The sequence below is a fragment of the Rattus norvegicus genome, chromosome 17 (assembly GCF_036323735.1).
Source record: "Rattus norvegicus strain BN/NHsdMcwi chromosome 17, GRCr8, whole genome shotgun sequence".
Lineage (NCBI taxonomy): Eukaryota > Metazoa > Chordata > Mammalia > Rodentia > Muridae > Rattus > Rattus norvegicus.
Genome location: NC_086035.1, coordinates 16,592,213 through 16,617,402, shown reverse-complemented (window position 1 = coordinate 16,617,402; position 25,190 = coordinate 16,592,213). Strand labels below are relative to the sequence as shown.

At 44.9% G+C, this 25,190-nt stretch overlaps 1 protein-coding gene across 1 annotated transcript; it reads left to right on the top strand.

The window, feature by feature from the left end:
* The first annotated feature begins 19,109 nt into the window (after nt 1-19,109).
* Id4 (inhibitor of DNA binding 4) lies at nt 19,110-21,679 on the top strand. Its single transcript, NM_175582.2, has 3 exons — nt 19,110-19,550; nt 19,896-19,954; nt 20,554-21,679. Exons 1-2 carry the CDS (start codon nt 19,110-19,112, stop codon nt 19,938-19,940), a joined length of 486 nt encoding a protein of 161 aa, NP_783172.2. The 3' UTR covers nt 19,941-19,954; nt 20,554-21,679.
* Nucleotides 21,680-25,190: the final 3,511 nt, after the last annotated feature.

Below are 25,190 nucleotides of genomic sequence, written 5' to 3'. Positions count from 1 at the left end.
CCCGGTTTTATCATTACTTATCAGAGATACCTGCCACCATGACTCTTGCCTCAGTGTTCTCAACCACGTGCAAGAACTCTGTGGGTCTTTTCTTGGCAGGCAGAGAGAGCCCAAATTAACGACTGTCAATTAAACCTGGTGATCGTGGATGGGTTAGACTGTGAGCCCACAGAGCTTCTAGGCCAGCGCTCAGCTCGTAAGTGGTTCTCAGTGTTTTGGATGAATTAATGAACAAAAGAAATATATGTTGATAATGAACATGACCACAGTCCAAGGGTAACGGAGTGACCTAAAGAGAGAAAAGGTACCTACCTGTGGACGAAGGTTCTCTGTCTCAACGCTGCTGCCAAATCTCTTGAAGATACTGCTCATGATTTGAGACTAAGAGCCTATCACAGTTAACAGTTTTATTGATACAGTTTGATTTAAAAAAAAAAAAAACACTTTGTCGATCTTGATAATAAAGGAGACCATAGGATGTTCTGACCGTAGCGCTGGAAGCTTAGATGTTATTTAACGTGGAACGAAAGACGGGCTCTGGCTTGGGAGTTCGAGATCCCGAGACTTCCACTTGTGATGCTCATTTAGTCTTTCTGGCTGTAAATCTCAGGTTATGTGAGGTGGGCCTTTACAGACTTGACTGCGGATCTACTTTTTTTTTATTTTGTTTAAATCAAGAACTTAAAAACCTAGAGACGAGTTCCGATCCTTATTTGGAGGAATGTGCCAGTCAAAAAAAATGTCTGGCCATGAGGGTGCACGCCTATGATCTCAGCAGCTTTTGAAGCTGAGACAGGGGGATTGCTAAGAACTTCTGAGGGCTGAAGTTTAGCTAGCACTCACTCAATTAACCGAAGCACGTCATAGTTGTGTGTGACATTGGCACCCAAGCAAACTAAAAATATTTCAAATAAGCTTTATCTTTTAAAGAACGTTAAAGAATGATAAGAACTATGTTTAAAACAAACGTCATCTACAGACAAGTCAAATTCCCAGGTGGTGGACCCACTGTACCCCACAGCTTAACGAGCTCCTTAGGCGGAGAAACGGGCAGTCCCCCTCACTCCTGCTCAGAGCTCCTCTTGGCTTTCCATCTTCCTAGGTTTTTGCCTTTGTGCTTATATCATAGGAGCCCTTGGGATGAAGCTCGTGGTTTATGTGCACTGTCTTTACCTAGAACTGAGATTCTCTAGACCCCTCATTAAGCCGAAAGGCCCCTGGGAAGTCATCCATAGTCCGCACATAACAGCACTCAACAGAGAACAGCAACAAATAAAAGCGGCCTCTGATATAAATTAACATCAATATTATAATAGAATAAGCACACAGGCTGGCACTGCAGGCAGCATCTTTTATGGGTTTCCTAAGGTATAGGCTTAGAGCGAGTCATCAGCATAACTGATGAACTAAAATATCTAAATTTCCCGTGATGTGAAATATCACATTAGCCAAAGTGCCTGCGTGTCTATGCTATGGGGAATCGAGACGTTGTAATAAAATCCTAGAGCGCCCTGTTCTTCTCCAGGACTTCCACCACCTGTTAACGGAACCATTCTTCTCCTCTGAAGCCACCAAGGAGAGCATTGTCTGTAAGCGCTTCATGCAAAATCGTTCTTGCCACTCGGGTGCTGGAATCCACTGACAAAAGAAATCCAAGAGAGGAAAGATCGATGGTAACAGCCTAAGTGGGAAGCGCTTCGCTTTGTGTGACCCTTGTAAAGAGTGACTAGACAGAGAGGCAACTCGGACCCACACCCAGTTACCAGGTGACTGTCAGAACTATTTTCTGCTTATCTTTAGGCACTGGGGGTGGGGTGGGGTGGGGTTCCAGGTGACCTCACAGGCCACCTGGCAAGCAGCTGGATGCTGCCTGGGTAGAGCCAAGGTGGTGAAAAGAGGACAGCTGATCAGCTGATCGGAGTTTTAAATTACAGAGCTCAGGTCTCAGTGTGTACGCTAAAGAGTGCTCTGAGCGCCTGGGGCCACAAAGAGCTCTATCAACCAAACTGGCTCCCCGGTGCGCATCTTAACCAGACTTCTGTTAGCTCATCCACCCGTTCTATTTACAAGGGGACCCAGGGATATTCACAAGCAAGACCAAGTGAGAGGGAGGGCTTTGTGCTTACAGACTTTGGTTGTGGGGGTGGGGTGGTTGTTTTTGTGTTCTCTCTGTTTCTGCTATTGTTGATCTGGATACAAAGTCTCAGATCCTAACTCAGACAGGACTGTTACTAAGTAACCCAAGCAGACCTTGAACTTAGATCCTCCCACACGCTCTGATTTGCAGCCAAGCACCACCATGCCAGGCTGTACTTGAAGATTTTTGAGAGGATCCTCCTTCCATGTGTTCTTCTGCATGGAAAGCAAACACTTTGGGTCAGCTGCTTCAGTTCCCCCAGAAAGAGTTGAAGGAATGACTGGATGTTCCTCTGCTGGGTTTGCCAGATTCCCGTCTTTATTTTGAGTACATCAAATTAAAAACCTTTCTTCCCCTACTTACTGCTCAGAGGTATGAGCTGAGTCGAGGTAGGTAAGTTATATCCCATTTCTGATGAGGTCTTTCCCAGAGAATAAAGCTTCTCCTGGCCTGTATCATAATAATATCAGCTGACCTGGCTAATCCACACGCAGCCTGGACTTTCCTCCTCATTGGCCACTTTTTGACACTCTTTGAATGTCCCTTTTCCTCCAAACCTATGGAAAATGAAGGAATGTAGAACTCATTTCTTGTACAGGGTGTCTCTTCTCCAGCTAAGGTCATGTTCTGGAACATGCTGCCCAATATTTCAGTATTATATAGTGTGTTGGTTATGTTTCTTGCCACTGTAACAAAATGCTGGGCAAAGGAAACGTTTATTTAGGCTCACAGTTTAAGGGTACAGTGTATCATGTGAGCCAGCTGTTCACATTGTGTCCACTGTCTAGAAGCAGAGAGAGAGAGAGAGAGAGAGAGAGAGAGAGAGAGAGAGAGAGAGAGAGGTGCATGCTGGGACTCTCACTTTCTACTTTGTATCCAGTTAAATCCATGAGATGCCGCCACCCACCTTCAAGGTGGATCTTCCTTCTTCCTGCCTGCATTTCCTTGGAAATGCACTCACAGCCTTGTTTGAGAAGTTGGTCTCCTAGGTGATCCTAAAAGTTGTCATATTGGCAATCAAGATGAACCATGTGTATAATTCACTTAGAGATGATGGTCCCAAGCGTGTGCCTCCAGTATAAACATCGATGTGAACTCAGCGTGCGGGTTCCTCCCTAGTGCTGCTGTTTGCATGCTCCGGGAGCATCTTTGGTAAGTGTAGAACTGAACTAGTCTGTACCCAGTGCTGTTCCTTACATGGAGGCCCTCATCAGTAAAGCTCCACACCAGTTCCAGTTGCTAAAACATTTCTACAGAATTGTCTATATGTCTGGTTTCTTATATCCCATACTTGCTCCATATTCAGCCAATGGCCACACACACGGGGGAGAGAGAGAGAGGGAGAGAGAGAGAGAGAGAGAGAGAGAGAGAGAGAGAGAGAGAGAGAGTATACAACATGTGCACATACACAATTTTAAAAATGTATTACATTTCACTGTATAGGATCTGGCGATTGAATTCAAGTCATCAGGCTTGGTGGAAAACGTCTCTCCAGCCTGCAGTAACTTTCCAGGATCTCTAAGGAATCACTGTTGTAGAAGTTCAATGATTGCAGTTTCTTCCTGCTTCTGTCCTTGTTTTCTATGGGATGACCGAGACAGGAGTCAAAGGGTCTCCTGTGTTCTCTCCATCCCCTCCTGGCTGCCAATCATTGGTTGGAACACTGAAAAGTGATGTGAGCAATTTAAAATGGCTGTGACCCAATCTGTTCAAAATAAGACCCATCAGTCAACACATCGATTAATTCACCAGGGTCATTGACTATCAGAAGCAGGCAGAACCTTCTGAATCAGTTAGCACTAAGGTTCTGTTTGTCATCCTCTGGCTGACATGTAGGCAGAAGCAGAGACCTAGGAGTCTCATCCAAGTTAGAACTGCCACTGTGGGCAGACGAGGTCTCTCTTCCCGTTACTTCCCCAGAAGTTTTTTTTTTCTCCTAGAAAATCTTGGCGATTTAAAGTCACATTTTTCTCTCCTGAGTCAGTTTGTTTCATCTTCAGAAAGCTTATTAATTTCAGAAACTCTGTGATTAGTCTTCATAAAAGGATGTGTTATTTAGAACCTAGCTTGAAAATGAACTTTCAGAGATAACACGGTGGTCCTGACTTAACAGTCTGTTGACTTCTAAGGCCTCTTCGGGGTGTGAGTTCACGTTGTTCTCACCAAAGTCTATGAAGAGTTTTCATTGTCAGAACCAGGCTCCACTGGCACGGTGGCTGGCTTGGATCAGCCACCATGCCACGGCCACTGCCATAATTACACTGTCCCAGGCTTTCCCCAAGAGAAGCTTAGCTGGGAAATCCCCTTTCCCTTCAAAGAGACTATATTTGGAGGGCCAGTTTACTGTCATAAGCATTTCGATATTTATTTTTAAATAATGTCTAATTTTAGGGCTGGAGATATTGGTCACCAGTTAAGCTCACTCTTACAGAGGACATGGGTTTAGTTCCCACCAACCACATGATGGCTCACAATCTGACTCCAGTTCCAGAGGGTCTGACACCCTCTTTTACCAGCTGTGGACCCTATTTGCACATGGTACCCGTTCACGCATGCACGCAAAAATACCCATGCATTAAAAAATAATCTTTAAAAGATTGCCCAGCTTGATGTTGTTTGGAAATATAGCATGCACTTGAATATTCCCATTCAAATGATATGCAAGAAGTGGGTGAATACACACACACACACACATCATATACATATACAGCATCTATATCTATATATATATATATAATTGAAGATTAATCTCTTTGTCTTCTCATACTTTCCAACACTTTCTTCACCAGTGGTAAAATGATAACTGATTTTACTCAGTCTTTATTCTGAGGTAATCTCCCCGGATTGTTGTTTATATAGTATCTATACATAAAGCCACTTTCTAGTGTTTATGATAGAGTTGAAATGTATTGAACCTAGTGTCTTCAGTAACCAGAAGTTACTATGAACTGTTAGAATCATCACTGTATCATCGACACCATCACCATCATCACCATCATCATCAACACCATTACTATCACCATCATCACTATCACCACCATCATCACCATCACCATCGACATCACCATCATCACCATCACCATCATCACCATCATCACCCTCACCATCATCACCATCATCACCATCACCATCATCGACATCACCATCATCTCCATCATTCAACTCCACTTCGTTCCCTCCAATCCATTCCCACCCACAATATTTTTGACTTGTAAACCTTTTGCCTAAATACCTCGACAAAAATTTCTGTCATGAATTATCCATGTTTACCTACGATCTTAATAAAAATCCCCCTACATACAATATTTTAAAATGTTTGCTGCTGAACTTGACCGTTGATTTTCTTAACTGTCATCCCAAATCACTATGTCGTAATCACAAGAAACTGAACAACTGGAAATGGTGCCCAGATGTATGCACTCAATACGATTACTCCTGAGATGGTACACAACACTTGGAGACCATTTCACCTACCCTCAGCTCAGCCCCTGCCATTTGTCAAGGCCCTCACTCTGCCAGGGACGTTTTAAGATGGTGTGAAATAATTTTATTCATCACATCATTAAAGTAACTCGCGTTTGAATAGTGTAATTCCTGGGATCTATTTTTTTTATATTCTTTTATTTTCTGTATGCATGCGCATACATGGGTGTGCATGTGTGGAGGTCAGAAAACAATTTGTTGGGGGTTGTTCCTTCTTCCCACTATGTGGGTCCCAGGGACCACTCTGAGGCTGTCAAGCTCTGTAGAAAGTGTAGAGAGTACCCTCATTCCCTTGTTCCCTCATTCCCTCGCTCCCTCGCTCCCTCGCTGCCTCACTGCCAAGCCCTCCATCTCATCCACTGACAAAATAAAGTGCATATTTGCTGTTGTTTGAATGAGTCCCCTAAGCAGATGTATTTGAGCCCCAAAACTGCAGCAGTAACGAGGGGCTGGACCTTTAAAGGCTGTTTGAGTCAGGGGCTGCCACTGTCACACAGACTGAGTACTGAGGGAATTGATTGGCTAATTCAGTAGTGGCTTCTTTAAGAAAGGACTAATCTTGTCCACTCTGGGTACTCACTTTTTTTTAAGCCTCTCTCTTTGCCTTTCTGCCGTCTTTGGTCTTCGCCTGATGTTGGCACCGTGACATTGAACTTCCAGAAGCGTGAGCCAGTGTCTTTTCACTCTAAATTATTCAGTTTGTGGTATTATATTATAGTCACACAAAGCAGACCAAAGCAGCAGCAGCAGCAGCAACAACACTGTTATAATATATTTCTGTTTCCAGCGGAAATGGAAGGATTGGGATAATGAACGATAATTCTAACAATTCAAACCTCCTTAAGAATTAAGTACCTTAGGTGTTTGAGAAGGTACAAAAGTGGCCATAGCAGTCTCTACATTGGGGACATAACGTTGGAGAGGAGCTGCCTATTTCCCTGATTTAATTAGAAGACTGAGTTTGACAGCACAGCACCTTGTCTAGGAAGACAGTTGCTGCAGATCCCGTTTGGAGTTTGACTTCTTAGTGTCTAATATCTATTAAAAAAAATTAGTCAGAAACCCAGAATTCTTCTGTTACACAGGACCCTGGGGTGGGGGTGGGGGACTAATTTCCTTATAAGCGTTATGGAAATCAGAATTGCTGCGTTAGAGCCATAGATCCGCATTTTAGGAACGCAGTTAGACTGGGCTTCACTGGGGTTGGTTTCGATGACACGAGTCTGGAGTCTGGAATGTTTCCTTCTCGGACAGCTGGGGAATTTATAAAAACGATGCCGGGTGCCACAGCAGCGACAGAATTCTGTTTGGTTTTTGCCTTTTCTTTTCTTGCCTCTTTTCGTTTTCTGTTTTCTGTGTGTTTGTTTAATAGAGCACATTGGCCATCTCTCTAATTTTATTCATATGCCTCCAGAGCCCAGAGCCCAGATATATATATATATATGTATATATATATATGTATATATATATACACTTATATACACTTAATTTAAACTTTTAAACTTAAGCTGTTTGTCAATTTCTGGGGGAAAACATCTCTACTTTACAAGGTTGTGTTGGCACCGTGCAAAAATTTGCAGCCACGGTGGCCTGAGGAGCTACATTTTTTCCCGTTTGCTCACGTGTAAGTACTGTATTAAATATGGAAGGGCTTAGCTGCATGAGTTTGACCGCCGAAACTAACGTTCTCTCGAGAGAACAAGATGCTGCAGCCCCTATCTAGCATGGTGTGGATGGGATGAGCAGCAGACAGCAGTGCACACAGCACGGGCATCGACCTGGGTGCTTTAAAATAAACACTGAACGCCAGATCAAATATTAGCACCGCTGACTCCTGACGACCAGCTTTATCTCCCAGGCGCCCCTTGACTGCTGGTACTAAAGTGACCTGAGCTCTCTACAAGGACAGACAAGGGCTGGTGACATGTGGAGTGGTTGAGGGCACCTGCCGTCTTGTAGAGGACCTGCTTTGGGTTCCCAGCACCCACATGAAGACTCAAAATTGCCTGTAACCCCAATCCCAGGATCAGATGACTTCTTCTGGCTTCTGTACGCCCTGGATATGCATGTGATATACAGACATACATGCAGGCCCAACACCCATTCATAAAAATACGAATAAATCTTCAAAAGTTCGAACTAGAGAACCATTTTGCTCCATCTAAAATTGCAAAGCCACCGACGTCTTCAAATGAACAGAAAATGCCGTGCAGAGTGATGTGAAAAGAGGGTTAGGTCATAGCTTCCTGCATTTGGACGTGACCTAGATAATTTTCAGTCCAAAACTCCCAAGCGTGAATGTCTGGACACAGAGTGAATTCTATGTGTTCACCTAGGACATGTACTGCATCCTAGCAGCTGTTGTCACATACAAATGCATTTGACCCCTTAGACTTGTTTTTCCAAGTATCAGCCCTGGATCCTTGCTCCAGGCCCTGGCGTTTTCCCTCCTGTGTTATCTTTGAAAGGCTCGGGCATTTATCAGTTAGGACAGTGCACACAGATACTTGAAAATCGCTAATCCAAATTTCCCTTCCTGGGCTGGAAAGTAGGCCTTATTCAGGATGTGTTATAGCCATTGGTAGAATGATTTTAAAAAGAAAAGTAGGAAGCAGAGAAGCTATAGCATCGTGAATCCTAGATTTCTAGCCAGGATGTGGGAACAAGGACAGCTAGGAGACTGACCCGGGCCACGCCCCCTGCTTAGCCAGGCACTGTCCCATCAGTGAGTTAGAGGGCTCTTCAGAAGGGTCTTTTTGTTAGGCATCACCTTTTCTGCCTTGCTTGCTCCTTCAACTCTCCAATCTGGACTTGCCTGCCAATTCAGATAGTACAGTGACTTTATGAAGAACTGAGCACATGTTGTCCCAACTGTTTAGGGTCTGCTTTCTGGCTCGGTTGGGTGGTGTAGTGTTTAAAGGTGACTGCTGCTTGGTGAAATGAGTTTTGATCCCTGGAAACCACACAGTGGAAGGAGAGAACTGACCCAATACACACCACATGTACCATGGCTAATGTGCACATTGTGAGCAAGAGCGCATGTGTGCACAAACAAACACACACACACAGACACACACACAGACACACACACACACACTTGCTGCCTATAGTTCTAGGACTTTTAAGTCCAAGGGTCTAGGGCCTATCAGGTCAGGACATGGCTCCTGGAAGGGCCTCTCTAAAGTTCCAAGGCAATGCTTCCTATGGTAAGATACTGATGAAAACTGGCCAATCTGGCTTTTATTACAGCCCCTCTTTCAGGATGGCTAACTCACTCCCTCATTGCCTCAAGACTCTCTCAGCCCATGAATGTATTGTTCCATTCAGAAAGGCTGGGCTCTCATGATTCAGTCACCTCCCAGAGAACTCACTCCCATCATTACCATATGACAGAAGGCTAAGTTTCCGACTTATGAATTCCAGAGGCACGCCCAAACCCAGAAGAGCGACTTAGCTAAAAAATAATTGCACGGTAGCCTGTCAAAAAATGCAAACCATTATGTAATGCAGTGCTGGGAGGATATGTTCACATCAGACTTGATAAGGACACACAGCAATAATGGAAACAATATAAATATTTGTAATGTCATGTTTGTCAAATAAGTTATGGTTATCCATGTAAGAGAATATGAGGCAACCATGAAAACTAGGACACAGATAAGTAACTATCAGTTTGGAAATATTTCCACGTTGTATGAAGTGAAAAGTTACAGGGACTGTACACTACAACTTTTGGTCCAGAAAGAGTAGTCTCTTGTGTGGTATTCATACATATGATTTAAACTGAAAGTCTACGTAATAAAACAATAACAAATGCTATTCACAGACGTAGTTCATGGATGAGCTTTATTTTGGTATGTATGTTGGTCTGTGGTTCCTCTTTGCTTTAACAATATGCTTGCTATATTAAACAGTAGGAAACCAGTGACGTTGTTCTTAAATACCCACATTCAGAGAGTGAATGAACCGTAGATGACTCCTTGGAAGCTCTGTATTGCTAAGATCAATGGTGTGACTGAAACAGGTGATGACTGGATCAGAAGAGGGGCAAATGGAAAACCCCTGGATAGGAAGCTCTGGCACGAGATGGAGAAGAGAGATGCTGATAAAGCATAAAGAAGCCAGTGCTGAAATTCAGACTGAAGGAGTGGACAAGACCTTGAATGTTTAGTCTCAGCATCTACACATGGCTCTGCCCAGAACATCTTCCACTGATGACATCACCCTTCGATGGCTGCCTGGAGCTGTTCCGTGCGCTTTGATTTTGTCCCAACCGTGTCCTGTTCGGGCCGGTGTTGCTACACAGAACACATTACATCACAGTAACTGAATTTTTAAATTTAAATTTTTTTTAAGATTCACAAAGATAAGTGGTTTGTTTTCTTTTTAAGTTCGGTTCTGTTGTATAACAGGGCAAGTTTGTGTCTGATTATCTAGAACTGAATTTAATTCCGTTGAAACAGTTCTGAGAAGTAGTTCACGATCTCAGTGGGGCCAGGGAGACGCTCAGTCAGTAGAGTGCTGGCCACACAAACACAAGGACTTGGATTTGGATCTCCAGCACAAACCTAAAATGGCAGATGTGATGGTTCACACCCGGAATCCCCGATTTACGGAGGCAGAGACAGGATCCATGGGGCTCACTGGTCAGCCAGCCTTGCTTAATCTGGGAATTCCAGGTTCAGTGAGAGATCCTGCCTCAAAAAAAAAAAAAAAAAAAAAAACATGGTGAAGAGTGTCAGGAGACATTTCCCTCTGGCCTCCACATGCTCATGCACATGCATGCACATGCATGCACACAGGCGTAAACATGCGAAGAAGGGCTGAAGAGCTAGATTTGGTAGGGTTCATAATTGGAGGTTTTAAGCACCATATCATTGTTTGCATAATTAAGCAAAGCAGGTTATTCCTGCACAGGAGTTTATGAATGGCCTTTGCTTTCATGTCAGGCAGTCTCTCTCTCTCTCTCTCTCTCTCTCTCTCTCTCTCTCTCTCTCTCTCTCTCTCTCTCTCTCTCTCTCAGCTGGAGAAAGAAGGTGTTATTTTCAACTTTGTTCCCAGAGAAAAGTTCACAGTTGGGAGAAATGTTAGGGGGCAATGCTGGCTACAAGTATCATTCATTTAACGATCCACCAAGAAGCAAAAGCCTCTTGTGTATTGCAGGTTGTAGATTACTGATAAAAAAAAAAAAATGGAAGAGATCCGTGATTGATATTAGCAGAAGAAACATTTCAATAAATGTCTTCAATATCAAATTACTCTTACCATCCACAGTGCTTGATAGAGACATATGTGGCATTTTTGCCATGTTGGCACAGTAATTGTCCTATTTTTTCCCTAATAACACTCATCTTATTTACTTTTAAAACAATGTAAACAGAGGATTACATAGCCGATAGTCTGAATGGGGAATGTCCCCCATAGTCACGTGTATTTTAACACTTGGTTGCCTGATGGTGGTGCTGTTTGGGGATGTTGGGAACCTTTAGGAGATAGAACTTTGCTGGAGAAAGCGTGGGGGTGGGCTTTGAGGACTTATAGCTTCTCCCTACTTCCTGTTCTCTCCTCTCCCTCTCCTCCTTCCCCTCTTCCTGCTTCCTGTTTGTGATTGAGGCATGATCTCTCAGCTTCCTGGTCCTGCTCCCAGGCCATGCCTGCCATCTTTCCTGCTGTGATGGGTTCTCTATCTTTATGGAATCATAAGACAAAACAACCTTATCACAAGACAAAACAACCTTATCACAAGACAAAATAACCTTATCACAAGACAAAACAACCTTGCTTCCATGAGTTGCCTTTGACCATTTCATCTGAGCAGGACAGTTTCCAGGGGGTCAGAGGCTTAATAATATGGACAGTCTGCCAGGCAGTAGTGGGGAGAGAGAGAGAGGGAGAGGGAGAGGGAGAGGAGAGAGAGGGAGAGGGAGAGACAGGAGAGACAGGAGAGACAGGAGAGAGAGAGGGGGGGGGGGAGAGGGGGAGAGAGAGAGAGAGAGAGACAGACAGACAGACAGACAGACAGACAGACAGACAGACAGGAGAGCAAGGCCCCTGGCTCAGTCCTAGACAGTCGTTGCTTGTTGTTCCTCCACAAGGCTGCATCTCCCCAAACAGCGCCACCAACTGGGCACCAAGTGTTCAAACGCCTGAGCCCATGCGGGGCATTTTCACTGAAAACGCTGCACAACGCTATACATCTGATCTATTTCTACTGAAGGGAAAATTACGGCACTGCTCTGAAGACATAGTTTGCTCATCCTGGACTGTTTAATAGAGAGCCACCATTATTAGTGAAGTTCAGAGGCATGCCAGCCCCTTGTCCCCCAGTTCTTCACCTGTAAGTTCTTTCTGGTTTCCTTGCATGGGGTTTTGTTAGTAGGGAAAAATAATCGCATTGCTGGTTTCACGTATGGGTGAATTTTCGTACCTTTTATTGACTGTACCCAGTTATTTTCCGCTATGAGTACGAAGTCTACCTATCACCCAGTGACAACCAACTGGGGTGTCTAAAAAGATGTGTCCTCCAAGTTCCTCTCCAGGGGAGAAAAGATGTGACCTTCTTCAACATTCCATCTGTTCTTAGCAACCTTGACAACAAAATGGAAAAGTGTTTTCTCTCTGTCAAGGTAAACGTGGGCAAGAGAGCCTCACTCCTACTGTGAAACGCGGTTTGCTTTCTTTCCTCTGAGTAGTTAAAGGTGCTTTTAAATACTGAGTTTCTCCAGCCTGGAATTATTCTATTCTCTTTTGAAAAGAGGAAAATAGAATTAAAGGCCTTTCATTCTTGCTGATGGCTTCCCAAGCATTAATCACTGGATCAGGAAAGAAAGCAGCAGACAGGCGCAGATCCAGATCCACTGGGAGGAGTTAAACTGTAATAATAATAATTCTTGTCTCGAACGGCTCTGCTGAAGGACAGTGAAGAGCTAAAGCAAGTATTTGATTTCCTTGGCATCTTCATAGCCATTTCCTTAGTATGAACCCCTTCCAGTGACGGCCTTGGCATTAGTGGGTATTGAGTGTCCCTTTGTGTACGGGCATCTTACTGTGTTATCCTGATTGTTCACTGACTGGCCTTTTCCTGGAGCTTCCAGAGAAGTAAATCTTAAGTCTGCTCCTGTGACTCTTCTTGCTCTTAGGTGAAGAAACTGATCTTACACATATTATATCATAAATTTTAAGTGAGAAAAAAATATGGTACCCATTGGAAATTTTTGCTGCGGGGACGTAAAGTGGGTACTCCATCCTGCTGAGGGATTAGCTTTCTTCCCAGGGAAAAGTTGTAGGAGGAAAAACAAGGCAAAATACTCTCAATATGAAATGATGGAGCCTCGTGTGTGTGTGTGTGTGTGTGTGTGTGTGTGTGTGTGTGTGTGTGCGTGCGCGCGCGCGCGCGTGCACGCATACACAAAGAGGACAAATTTAGGAATCAAATTTCTTCTTAGTGTAGGTTCCAGGGATCAATCTCAGGTAACCAATCTTGCTGGACAAACCCTTTTCTTTTATCTCCCGATCCCTCACAAGGACCAATGTTGAATCTTATCTTCCCCACCCCACTGGGCGTTTCCCCAAAGCGGCTGAAAATTTGAGGTAATCTAGCAGGCAGAGGCTACAGCTCGGGTGGGGCAAGCACAGAGGCAGAGCAGGGTTCTAGCAATGGCACAAGGGAAAGGCCCTTTCAAATGATCAGGTCACTTCAGAAGAGACCGTAGGAGATGCGGGCTTTTTGCATAATGTACTTACAGCAAGTGATGGGATGAGCTAATGGGCAGCCATGATAGCTGTTAGAGCAGGATGAGCCAATGGACAGCAGTCAGTACCTGCCTTGTGCCTGTTTGGGAGAGCAGCTTCCCAGCATTGGGTTAGAGCTGTGATCCCTGACTCACCGCAGCATGGTACAGCATGAGGGAGACGATGGCCATACCCACCCTTCTCCCACCTCTTCGTCTCTTCGTGGTCTTTCACATTCCCACCGGCAGTGGCTGGCAGTCCCAGTTCTTTGCATAATCACAAGCATTTAGCAGATATATATTATTGAGTTTTGAGGAGCACTTTACATTTCTTGGGTATGACGTGTATGCTTGTGCGAGTGTGTGTGTGTGTGTGTGTGTGTGCACATCTGTCTGTGTCGTTCATGAGAGGCAAATGTTCTATCCACCTCTGAGTTACTCTCAGTCCTTGTATGGTCTTGACATAACTCTTTTGGAAAGAACTTCACAAACGAATTCTAAAAGTCACAAGGAAGCGCAATGTACCCAGCCAGGACAGCCAAAACCCAAAATGCATGTGCAGATCACATGATCCAACGCTAGCAGCTTCCCAGGCTTGTCAAAGCTACCCTGATCAGGACAATGTGGTTGTGGTATAAAAACAAGTAAGTCAGTGGGACAGAGGTTCAAGGCTAGGTGTCAAGGCCAGGAACAAAGGACGATCTCTTCATTGAGAACAATTGGACCAAAATACATAAAATGTTGACCTCAGTCAGTAGCTCGTACCACATGTGAAACAGAAAGGTCGCAGACTTTTTACACAATGAGGGAAGCAATGACCGATGATTACCTGGTTTGTGGACTCTAAGGCAGAGCGAAAATTCACTTGCTTTCCCTTGTTAAAATATTGCTAAAACAGCCCATCACGGTGGTGTACAGTTATAATCCTAACGGGAGAATCAGGGGCTCAGGTCTAGCCTCTGCCACACAGTGAGTTTGAGGCCAGCCTCAGCTAAACGAGTCTTTGTCTTAAAAATAAAAGTAAGTGGGGTTGGGGATTAGCTCAGTGGTAGAGCGCTTGCCTAGCAAATGCAAAGCCCTGGGTTCAGTCCTCAATTCCAAAAACATAAAATAAAATAAAATAAAATAAAAGTAAGTAAGTAAATAAATAAATAACATGCCTAAGGATTTCAAGAGGGCAGTAGAGGAGGGCTGTAGCTGGCTGGGGGTAGTGGGGGAAGGCTCTCAATCCTAACTACCTTAGTGTGTGAAAGTTCAGCAGACCTGCCTGAGAATATGGAACACTTAGAGAAAAACATAAGAGAAAATCTTCTTTACTTTAGGTTAGGAAAAATGTCTTAGATCCCTGATAAGATAAATTGACGAACTTGACCTTGTTGAGATTAAAATATAAACAACCAATCTCTTAAAGAGACCACTATGTGAACAGAACACAAACCAGAGGTCAGGAGAAAATATTTGCCAAAACTAAGAATGCAATTGAACTTTGTCCATTTGTTAGATTCCAGACAAAGTCCTCAGGTCTTTTTCTTTTTCTTTCTTTCTTTCTTTTTTTTTTTTTTAAAGATTTATTTATTATATGTAAGTACACTGTAGCTGTCTTCACACACACTAGAAGAGGGCATCAGATCTCATTACAGATGGTTGTGAGCCACCATGTGGTTGCTTGGATTTGAACTCAGGACCTCTGGAAGAGCAGTCATTGCTCTTAACCACTGAGTCATCTCGCCAGTCCCAAGTCCTCATGTCTTAATACAGTTTTAGAGAGAGACCGCAGGACATATTTGTATGGAAGTGTATGTATTATAAACAGGGATTCAATAATATGAAAGTATTAAGCTGAGAGCCCTAAATTGATTTATGGGCTGTCAGGCGTCACTAAATTTTAATCTCCTCCCCGGCACCCCCGCCTTTTTTCCCTGGCTTTAATATGAGAAATGCTTTTGGAAATTCACCTACTTCTAATCCCTTCAAAACTTTCCCAAATAAGGTTTTTTTCTGATGGCCACATCTGCCCAGCTATGTTCAATAAACAAGGTCCTCCTTTCTAAGACTGGGCACACCAAGAAGTTGTCAGTGTTTCCTGGGTGCACGTCAGCAAGTCTGCTCAGGTAAGCTTGCAGGAGCAGGACAGAAGCAGCTTTGAACTTGAACTGAAATTCCCCAGCTTTCTCTTGAAATGAGGGACATTCCATCCAGAGAGATCATATAATGTTCCAAAATGGTTCCCAGAGCTCTGACAGTATGCAGTATCTCCTATCTGTGACCACTTCTAACAAGGAGAGGAAACTAGGACATGGGAACACGTGTGTTACTATGTGTCTGAGCCCACCTGCTGGTCCCTTACAAGCCTTGGAGAAAGAAGGATGGAGTCCTCCAGGGCTTATAGGCTGACAAGAACAATAGACTTGGGTGTTCTTCTAAACACAGAGGCACTGGAGATCTAGTGTTTGGCGAGGGTCTGATGCACACTTAGAATGTCCCTCAGGACAGCAAGGCAGGTCTCTTCATCTGGAGGGCGGGTATCTATACGTCCATGATCACCAGCACTCCCGGATAGTCAATGAATTGTTTACTCCTAGATTTCCCCTGAGTCTCTGGCGCTTCCAAGGCAGTGAGTTTGGGCAAGCCTACCTCAGTTTTACAGGAGTGAGTGAAACCCTTTTCTGTAAAAGGAAGGGGTACAGGCAAGCTGTGGTTCTTCCTCCAAGCAACATAGCTTACAAGGTTAATTCAAACTCTGGTAATTGCCAAACATAGAGAGGTTTTGTTTTGTTTTAATTCAGTTTTGTTTAATTCAGTTTTGCTGTCATCTAAGTATCTATATCTAAGAATTAAATATACGTGTGTGTGTGTGTGTGTGTGTGTGTGTGTGTGTGTGTGTGTGTGTATCATGAACTCTGGTATGCTCTGGTTTCATAGGCCCAAAAGCACAAGATCATATTCCTCAATCCCATTGTTTACTGTTTTATGTAGCGCTTTAATTTTTTATTGTCTTCATGCCTTCTGCCCCTCCAAAGGAGGCATACAAGAGCTGCCCCCCCTCCCCACACGCCTTCTCCATAGACAGGGTTTGGGAGGGGAGGGGGAATTCACATTTTCCAAGGTGTTCATCATCTGGTGAAGACTATTTCTCTGACCTCCTGCTCCACGTGGTAACCCGACACTTCTATATTTAAGCCCTGTCCTGCCACAAGCCCTGAAACTGTGACGTTTGGCACAGGCAAGGTGTGGGTCTCTGAGATAAAGCAAATCCAAGAAGGTCTGTCACATATTTATAACTTCAATCTTAGTGTGGAAAGGGTTGGCCGAGATGAACTTTCGATAGATTGTATGTGCTCTGGACATAGTGAGGGTTTCCCTAAAACGTGATAAAATGCATGTATGTATGTATGTGTATATATATATATACATACATATGTGTATGTATGTATATATATATATATATATGTGTGTGTGTGTGTATTTCTGGTATCAAATGTGGTGATAAGAACAGATAACAAATATACTAGGTGTTACCGTTCCAGGACTGCCTCCCCCAACTTCCTGTCTAAAATCACAGTATTTTCCCCTGTCTGGGTTTATAGCTAGAATGTGTAAGTCTTGGGAAGAGAGTACTATTTAGCAATTTGTAATTTTCTCAGTAAGTTTGGATGGAGACTGCACACACAAAAGCAAAGGAGACTTTCATTTGTTTCCAATAATTAGGGACAGTGGCCTCTAAGGATTTAGAGAGGGGGAGATAGTTATATCCATCTACGAAACTGACATTTAATAGTCTGTTCCTCATTTCATCAGGAAGGAGGAGTGCACTCTGGGAAACGGTGGCGGCCAGAGAGTCACAATGCACACGCATGGCAAAACCAAACAGCTGCCTTGTATGGGTGTCCGAGTTCTGGAAAGTAGGCGGGAGGAGCATGGAGCCCATCCCCGGTGGCCAGAAGACACGAAGACCACATCTCTTTCAATGATCAGGGAAAATGAAGGCACCAGTCCGTGCCATGTATGGGAAGGAAGAAAATTCTTGGGTTAATTCATCTCTAAGCATGGCTAAAGGTGGGAGGGCTTGCAGGGGGCAAGCACTCAAAATTCATTTCCTGTGAGCCGTGAGTTTTGTACTCCTGAAAGAGCTTGGTTGATTTTTTTTTTCTTGAAGAGGACACACAAGCAACACTTATTTTGAACCCTTGAAGGACTGTTTTTTTTGCTAAAAAGCACACACACACACACACACACACACACACACACACACACACCCTTAAAGGAACAGGCCTTGTAGCAGGGTGGGGCCTAAGCAGGGCCCGGGGGACTGGAGATGTGCATGTTAATATTTTGTAGTTATACAGGGAAGCCTCTGGACTATTCTTATCTCCTTATTCAAATCGAGTTGCGCTGAAATATGTGAAGCTGTGCATTAATGGCTTAAATTAAGTTACAGGTATGAATTTTACATAAATCAGATTTCTATTATATGTCATGGTGGAATTTAAAACACTTCGTGTCCGTGCATTTTTTATTTTTGCTTGCTCCAATTTAACACCCGCAAAGGATTTCATGTCTTAAGCCCACTTAGGCATCTTGCTAGGTCCAAGAAAAACCCACCACGATCTTGGATCTTGTTTTATGTGTATTTCCCCTTCCTCAGAAATCCCGCATTAGATCTGGCATCCGGCATTCTTTTCCTCTATTTTTCTTTTACTTGGCTTTAGCGAGCATATATATGCATGCACACATACAGGGAAGGCTACCCCTTTTCATTCCATCATAAGGGCTCCGCAATTGTGCAAAGATGAATGATGATGCCGAGGGGGATAACATAGACAAATGAACCAACGTGCTTCTTGAAAGCCAGCCCTTCTGAAAGCGCTGGAATCTTGGGGACTGATAGCCTGGGGACTGAGTTCCCCGCCTTGAAGAATGACAGGAGACCCACAAACAAGGCGCAGAGTCCCTCAGCAGCCTAGGCCCATGGAGAACGCATTCCAGCCAGCACATTCCCCTAGTTCTTCGTAGGAACTTCTCTCTCTCTCTTCCCCTCCCTCAGGCACTCTCCATCCTGGCCCGACTCCCACCCAGCTCTCATTTTCTCAGATCCCCCTCCCACAGCGTTGACGGAATGGAGTGTCCTTCCCATTGGCCCAAGCGTCATTCCCCGAGGTGGCACTGTCCTCCTGATTGGCTGGTCACTCCAGACCCCCCGCCCATCCCCGCACTCCGGTTGCCCAGCGCCCCGCCCTCGCCACCTCCCTCCGCGGCACCGCCCGCGCGCCCAGCTCGCCCGCGTCCGGTTCTCGTGGCGACCCGGCCTGCGCGCTGGCCCCGCCCCCGAGGCGCGCGGCTCTACAAATACTGCTGCGCCGGGAGCCTGGCGACGCTGTTGAGCTGGGAGGCACAGTTGGAAGTCGTTACTTTGAGGGGGGGGCAGTCACCGGCTAAGGGAGCTCGGGGACAGCGATCCACCTTAGTCGGAGCTCGAAAGAGAACGGCTCAGGGACCAGGGTGGGCTACTTTGTTTTTTTCTTACCCGGCTTTTCATTTTTCTTGTCTTTTGCTTCGGGCCGAGTGTCGCTCACTAAAAACTGAGATCCCCTTGCCCAAACCCCGAGCAGCCCCTCCGGTCGATTTCTGGAGCTTGGAACCGCCGGGTGCTGCGAGCGCCGGGCGCGCAGGCGAGGGGAGCAAAGCGTATCGCGGGCGGGTACCGGGAGCTCGCTCTACCGCTTGTCCCCCAGCGGGTCCTCGGGCGCAGGAAGCGCGCGATGAAGGCGGTGAGCCCGGTGCGCCCCTCTGGCCGCAAGGCGCCGTCGGGCTGCGGCGGCGGGGAGCTGGCGCTACGTTGCCTGGCGGAGCATGGCCATAGCCTAGGTGGCTCGGCAGCCGCGGCGGCGGCGGCGGCGGCAGCGCGCTGCAAGGCGGCCGAGGCGGCGGCCGACGAGCCGGCACTGTGCCTGCAGTGCGATATGAACGACTGCTACACTCGCCTGCGGAGGCTCGTGCCCACCATCCCGCCCAACAAGAAAGTCAGCAAAGTGGAGATCCTGCAGCACGTTATCGACTACATCCTGGACCTGCAGCTGGCGCTGGAGACGCACCCTGCTCTGCTGAGACAGCCGCCACCGCCCGCGCCACCGCTCCACTCGGCCGGGGCTTGCCCGGTCGCGCCGCAGCGGACCCCGCTTACGGCGCTCAACACTGACCCGGTGAGAAGCCTCAGCGGGCGCCCTGGGCATGGAGGGGGAGGTGGCGGGGCGGCGAGATATGGGTGGTCTTCCTCCTCTCAGGGAATGACAGCGGCTTCTCGGGTCTCAACCGGGAGCCGCCTGCTGGGCTTGGTGATCGCTGGTCCCAATGCGGAAAGCGGTTGGGACTCGGAGCCTTGCGTCTCCGGAATGTCCCTTGCATCACAGGGGGGCTTCCCCAGCTTCGGGCTGGGGGGGGGGGGGAACTCTGCTCGCTGCCTAGTTCCCCTGGATGTCTCCCGGGTGGTGGCGACTGTGTGGTCTGAGCACTCTAACCTTTCCCTTGGTGTTGGGTTGCCGTTCCAGGCCGGCGCCGTGAACAAGCAGGGCGACAGCATTCTCTGCCGCTGAGCTGCGTTGGCCAGGTGAGCGCTCAGGTCCCGAACTGGGTAGTGGACCACCGGGGTCGCACCTCCGCAGGGGTTGCCGGTGCCAGGCACCGCTGCGATCTTTAACCGCTAGCATTTCGAAGCGTAAACCCCCGTGGACACCCACAGCTCTGCCACCCAGTTAGCAAGGCAGTCAGTCCACTTTGCTTTCCAACTCGGGAATCACACTGTGCGGAGCTGAGCTCATCAGCTGCGGTCCCCGCCGCCCGCGTTCCTCTGCCTGTGACCGACAGGCTCTGCTGATCTCCTCTACCGCTGAGGACATTCTCGTGATGGTGGAAACTATCCCAGTGTCCCGAGATCTCCCAACTCTCCTCCCTACCCTTCATCCCCAGCTGAGCGGCCTGACATCCACAAAGAGGGATGCGGGTAGAGCTCCCCGAACGGGTCCATTAGCTTTCTCCAGCCCGCATTTGCCTCCCGGGCGCTTGGCTGAGCTGCGGGCTGCGGGTGTTGCCTGACCCGGCGGTTTGTTTTGGGTTGTTGATCATGCATGTCTTGAGTTTGGTCGGTGGCGCCAGTTAGTCTGCAGCGAGAAGGTTCACACACCCCCTCTATTCATTCCTCTTCCACAGGTGTGCGGCCGCCTGAGCACCAGCGAGCCAGGAGCCCTAGAAAGGGAGGGCCAGAGCAGAAATTAAGAGAAAAAAGCCACCAGAGGAAAGGAAAAAAAAATCTTCAGCAAATCTAGAAACGTTGTCTCGGCTTGTCATTCCAAGAGAGAGAGAGAAAGAAGGGGAAAAATAATAAAACTTAAATTCACTTTTACTTTTTTGCACGTTCACAAGCATTCACCGTACGTATTCTCTTTTAGTTTTTTTTTTTCTTTTATAACCGCTGTGAATTGTACATTTCTGTGGTTATTTTTATCACCCTTTTGGAGATGCAGTTAAACTTTGAAGCTTAAGTGTGACCAGACTGTAAGCGGAAGAGCTATAGTGAATCCAACTTTAGAGGTTACGTTGTGACAAGCGAACTGTTTTTGTTTCTGAAGCTTTACTAATATACCAGAGCATTGGCGACGTTGTTTTACATCTGTTGTTTAAAATAGATGATTATAACAGGGCGGGGAACTTTTTCTCTGCAAGAATGTTACATATTGTACAGATAAGTGAGTGACATTTCATACCCTGTATATATAGAGATGTTCTATAAGTGTGAGAAAGTATATGCGCTTTAATAGACTACTGTAATTATAAGATATTTTTAATTAAATATTTTTTGTAAATATTATGTGTGTGTTTTTTTAAATCTATGGGAATATTTCTTTTGGAAAATTATTTTTCAGCTCCATGGCAGAGCTCTTAAAATCTATCTGGATGTTTTCTGTTTGGCCAAGCTGTTTGATTTGTTTTGTTGTTTTGCCCAGTATCTAGTATCTGAGGCTCAGAAGTAACAGCTCTCTGGTACTGGTTTGCATGATTGCATGAGATGTTCAATCACAAAATAAACCCGTTATGAGTCCTTTCAAATGTGCTTTCCTGACCTAGATGGGAACCTTTGTATTTGAAGTGTACATGTTGAAAACATACCTTATCCGGTTTTAAGTACAGGGTTTTATAGTGTAATATATAAAGAATTAAGTGTGTGAGGTTTTTTTTTTTTTCCTTTTTGAACTGAGGTCAAAAATAGATTGAGTGAATTTGCATATAGGATGGAGAAATACTTGGACCTTTAAGGAGTCTACAGAACTGCTGTCTTTTCAAAGTGAAATAGTTCGTCCTTCATTTTACACTAAAGCGTAATGTCATGAAGTTTCCTATCTGTACAGATTATTTAAATCATAGAAATGAAAAATGTTCTCTGCTTGCTACCAAAGGACAAACTCTTGGAAACGGACATTTTCTGCCCTCCTCCCTCCAAAGAATATTAATAGGCATCAAGTAGGAGAAAAAAAAAGAAAAGAAAAAGCAAAACCATACTGGAAAATCCTTCAAGCAGGGATAAAAGTCGATCTTCAAACAGTTAACTTACGTAGACCAAAAATTCTGATGACCGCATCTAGATTATTTTTCTATAAAAATGATTTTCACTATAGTGATGCCAGTCACCACTAAGCCACTGTCCAATCCCATGTGCTGTGTAACTTTTACATGTGAAAATTAAAAGTAGATTTATCTGTCTTGTACTGTGACTTCTGATGTGATTTCTTAACGCTATAGAATTGACTAAGGCCCCTTCTTCCCTTCCGGGAGAATCATACATTCTAGGCGAGCTGCGAACTCCAGGGTTTATGAATATCACACATTTAATGTAATGGGTATTTTACATACCAGTTAGATGGAATTTTTAAGAGTGGGAGAATTAAGTAGGATTTAATTGGGTGCTTTGTAAATAGTGAAGTGTGTGTAAACGTGCTGTGTTGGATTTTTAAAAGGTAAAGGATTTGTTTCAGATTATACAAGAATAAAAGTATTATAGACCCGAGGGACTTTTTAGGAAGTCAAAGTCAAATATTTATGGGGATCTGAAATGTCATAGTTCCTAGTTGTCAGCTAGGGGATACCTCAGCAGAAAGGGTCAAAATGAGTGAGAGGTTAAAAATTGATTGAGGGTTTGTGTAAAACCTGTGCCATCCTGTCCCCAGGGCTTGCCTCTCAACTCCTTCCCTGGTCTCCAGTATGTTTAGAATTTTGGTGTTGAACCTTATAAAAGTCCAAGGGCTGCCTTTGGATGAGGTTTGTGCTTGGTTGCTTTACATCGCTCATACTGCTCATACATCAGGAAGAAAGCGCCAGACTACTGGTGGAATTCCGGATCTCAAGAATTCTAAGGACTGCATTCTTTGTTATTAAAAAGGGCACAGTTCCTCCTTTTCTTTGGCAGTTTAATTTCAGAGGGATGTGTCACGTGTGTGTCCTTCCCTGGGACTGTGCACTTGTCGTGCCTGACTGCTGAACCCTACCTAAGCTGTTAGGCAGAGTTTAAAACCGCATTGCTTGGACTCCGAATCTTAAAAAGAAAAAGTTTGGATGTTTCTGCTGTTAGAAGAGAGAGATTGGCATATAGATTTATATTTGAGCATACACAAAAACCCACTGAAAGAAATAACGGAGATCCTGTTCTTGAGAGTTGATTATTTTTTCCTTGGCCCACTGAAGCAGCATTTGACATCTCTAAAGAAATACAACCACTCTGATTAAATGACAAAAACCGAGCATCCTGTGCAGTTGTAGAAGATGCCACATTCTATGAATATATTGTCTTTGTCCTAACCAGCAACCAGATAATAAAAAACATTTTAAGTCTTTTATCCAGATTGTTTTACTTATGCAAATATTTAGCTTAATAAAAGAAAATGCCCTGGCCTGGTTTGGGTAATTTGTAGAGTTTCATTGTATAGGAAAAAAACCAAAGAGTAAGGTTCATTTTTAAACCCTGGAAGGAAAAGAAATGCCCCCCACTGTGGCTGTTATTCCTCAAGTTGTTACAAAATCCTGGCATCTCAGACATGATAAAACAATATATACCTTTTCCTTTGAAAGAACTGACTTTTGGTATTGTATAATTCCTACGCAAGTTCATTGTCAACTTTAACGGCATTTTTAAAACTTTAAAAAATTTTGATTCAATTCCCCGCCCCCAGCCTGTTGTATTAGGTACCTCCTGTACTAATAAATCAATCTTCACTGAGAAAAAGGATCTGAAGTCCGTGGTTTTAATTGACTTGTACCGAGTTATGCAATTTTTTTCATGATCAGGAACAGGTCTCTTGGTGGATCACCTCAATTGTTTACTGTGTTCCTTACCATGGGGTGAAAAGTGTGGCTTTAAAAGGGGAGATGTGAGTGGGAAGAAAATCTGGTCAGAATTGGGTAGCTTCTCTACTAGATAGTGTCTGTTCTGACAGGAATCAGAGATCCTAAACCCGAAGACAGTGCTACCCAAAGACTAGCTCCAGAAAGAAAGGAAGGAAGGAAGGAAGGAAGGAAGGAAGGAAGGAAGGAAAGAAGGAAGGAAGGAAGGAAAGTACATAAGGGTCACACAAATTATTTTGGAGAAGTGCAGAGTCGAATCAAACTGCCTCTTCCTTTCAAGTGGGCACATATTAATTATATACATGTTAATCAGCCCACATAGCCTTTGGCTCTCCACAGGGCCAAGCTTCTACCCTCCAGGCTTATGAGGAGTCCAAGCCTTCCTGCTGCTACTATTGTTAAGTCCGGGAAATTAATTTTCAGCTTCTGAGCAAATCTTAGTAGGGCTGTCCTCAGTAGGCTTCAGACCCACCTGGCTTCTAACATTATAAGCCATGATGTTCTGCTAAAGTAGCAGGTTCATTCATTAGACCCACTGCCCCCAAGACTGTAAAACCGATTTTACACCCAGCTGTACCTGAAACAAGATTCAGTGCCTATGTTCAATGACAGAGACACTATTTACAAATGGGAACCAATTTATTGAGGGGGGACAACCTTGGGTCTCAGAGGATTCACTTGGGCCCACTCAAAATCTTGAGAGTGAGTTTTTCCTGGTGTGTTTGCGGTCAAGTTTACATCTTATCCCTGTTATTTCTAAATAACTCTGTTAAGTACTAAAACTTGGGTCTAGACCACCTTACCAGTGGCCTTGCATGCACACCAGAGCAAAGTGATTCATACTCTCCTGGATTGTGAGTCTCTCTTGGACAACTCTCACCCAGCATTCCATATTTAAGCACAAGGCAGGATTAAAAACAACCCACCCCCCCCCAAATCCAGGTAAATCAATTACTTTTAGAAAATCCTAGGATGCTGTTTGAACCTTGTAAGTGATCTCAAGAAAGATAAAAGGAAGTTAGATGCCCTGGTTTGTATCATCAGAGAAAGTCCGGGAAACAGCAACTCAAGGAACACAAAGTAAGGATGTGGGTGGCCAAAGACTCACTCACCACTGAGGCTGGCTGTATTTAAAACAGAGGATGCTCTCTAAGGTTGAAAACTCTATTTCCTTCCTACTCCCCATGGTAGCTTGGAAAGTGTTCGGTCGAATGAACAGTGTCTTGTTCAAACAGCTTCTCCCTCAGAGGAGTCCCACTCAGTCAATCCTTTTTCCCTTCCACCTGAGCTTCAAACTACTGCATCAGCTGTCCTCTGGTCTGTCTGTCCTACCTCTGAGAAGCAATAGATTTGACATGGTCTTCCCCAGACTTGCTCTTCTTTGAGATTCTTTATCTTGATTGGTGGAACTTCTTTATGGGTCAGAAATCTGAGAAAAGCACTCAATTGTACCT

Coding starts and splice junctions, on each gene's coding strand:
- Id4 (NM_175582.2), top strand. CDS start 19,110: ATGAAGGCGGTGAGCCCGGTGCGCCCCTCTGGCCGCAAGGCGCCGTCG. Junction 19,551..19,895: donor CGGCGCTCAACACTGACCCG/GTGAGAAGCCTC, acceptor TTGCCGTTCCAG/GCCGGCGCCGTGAACAAGCA.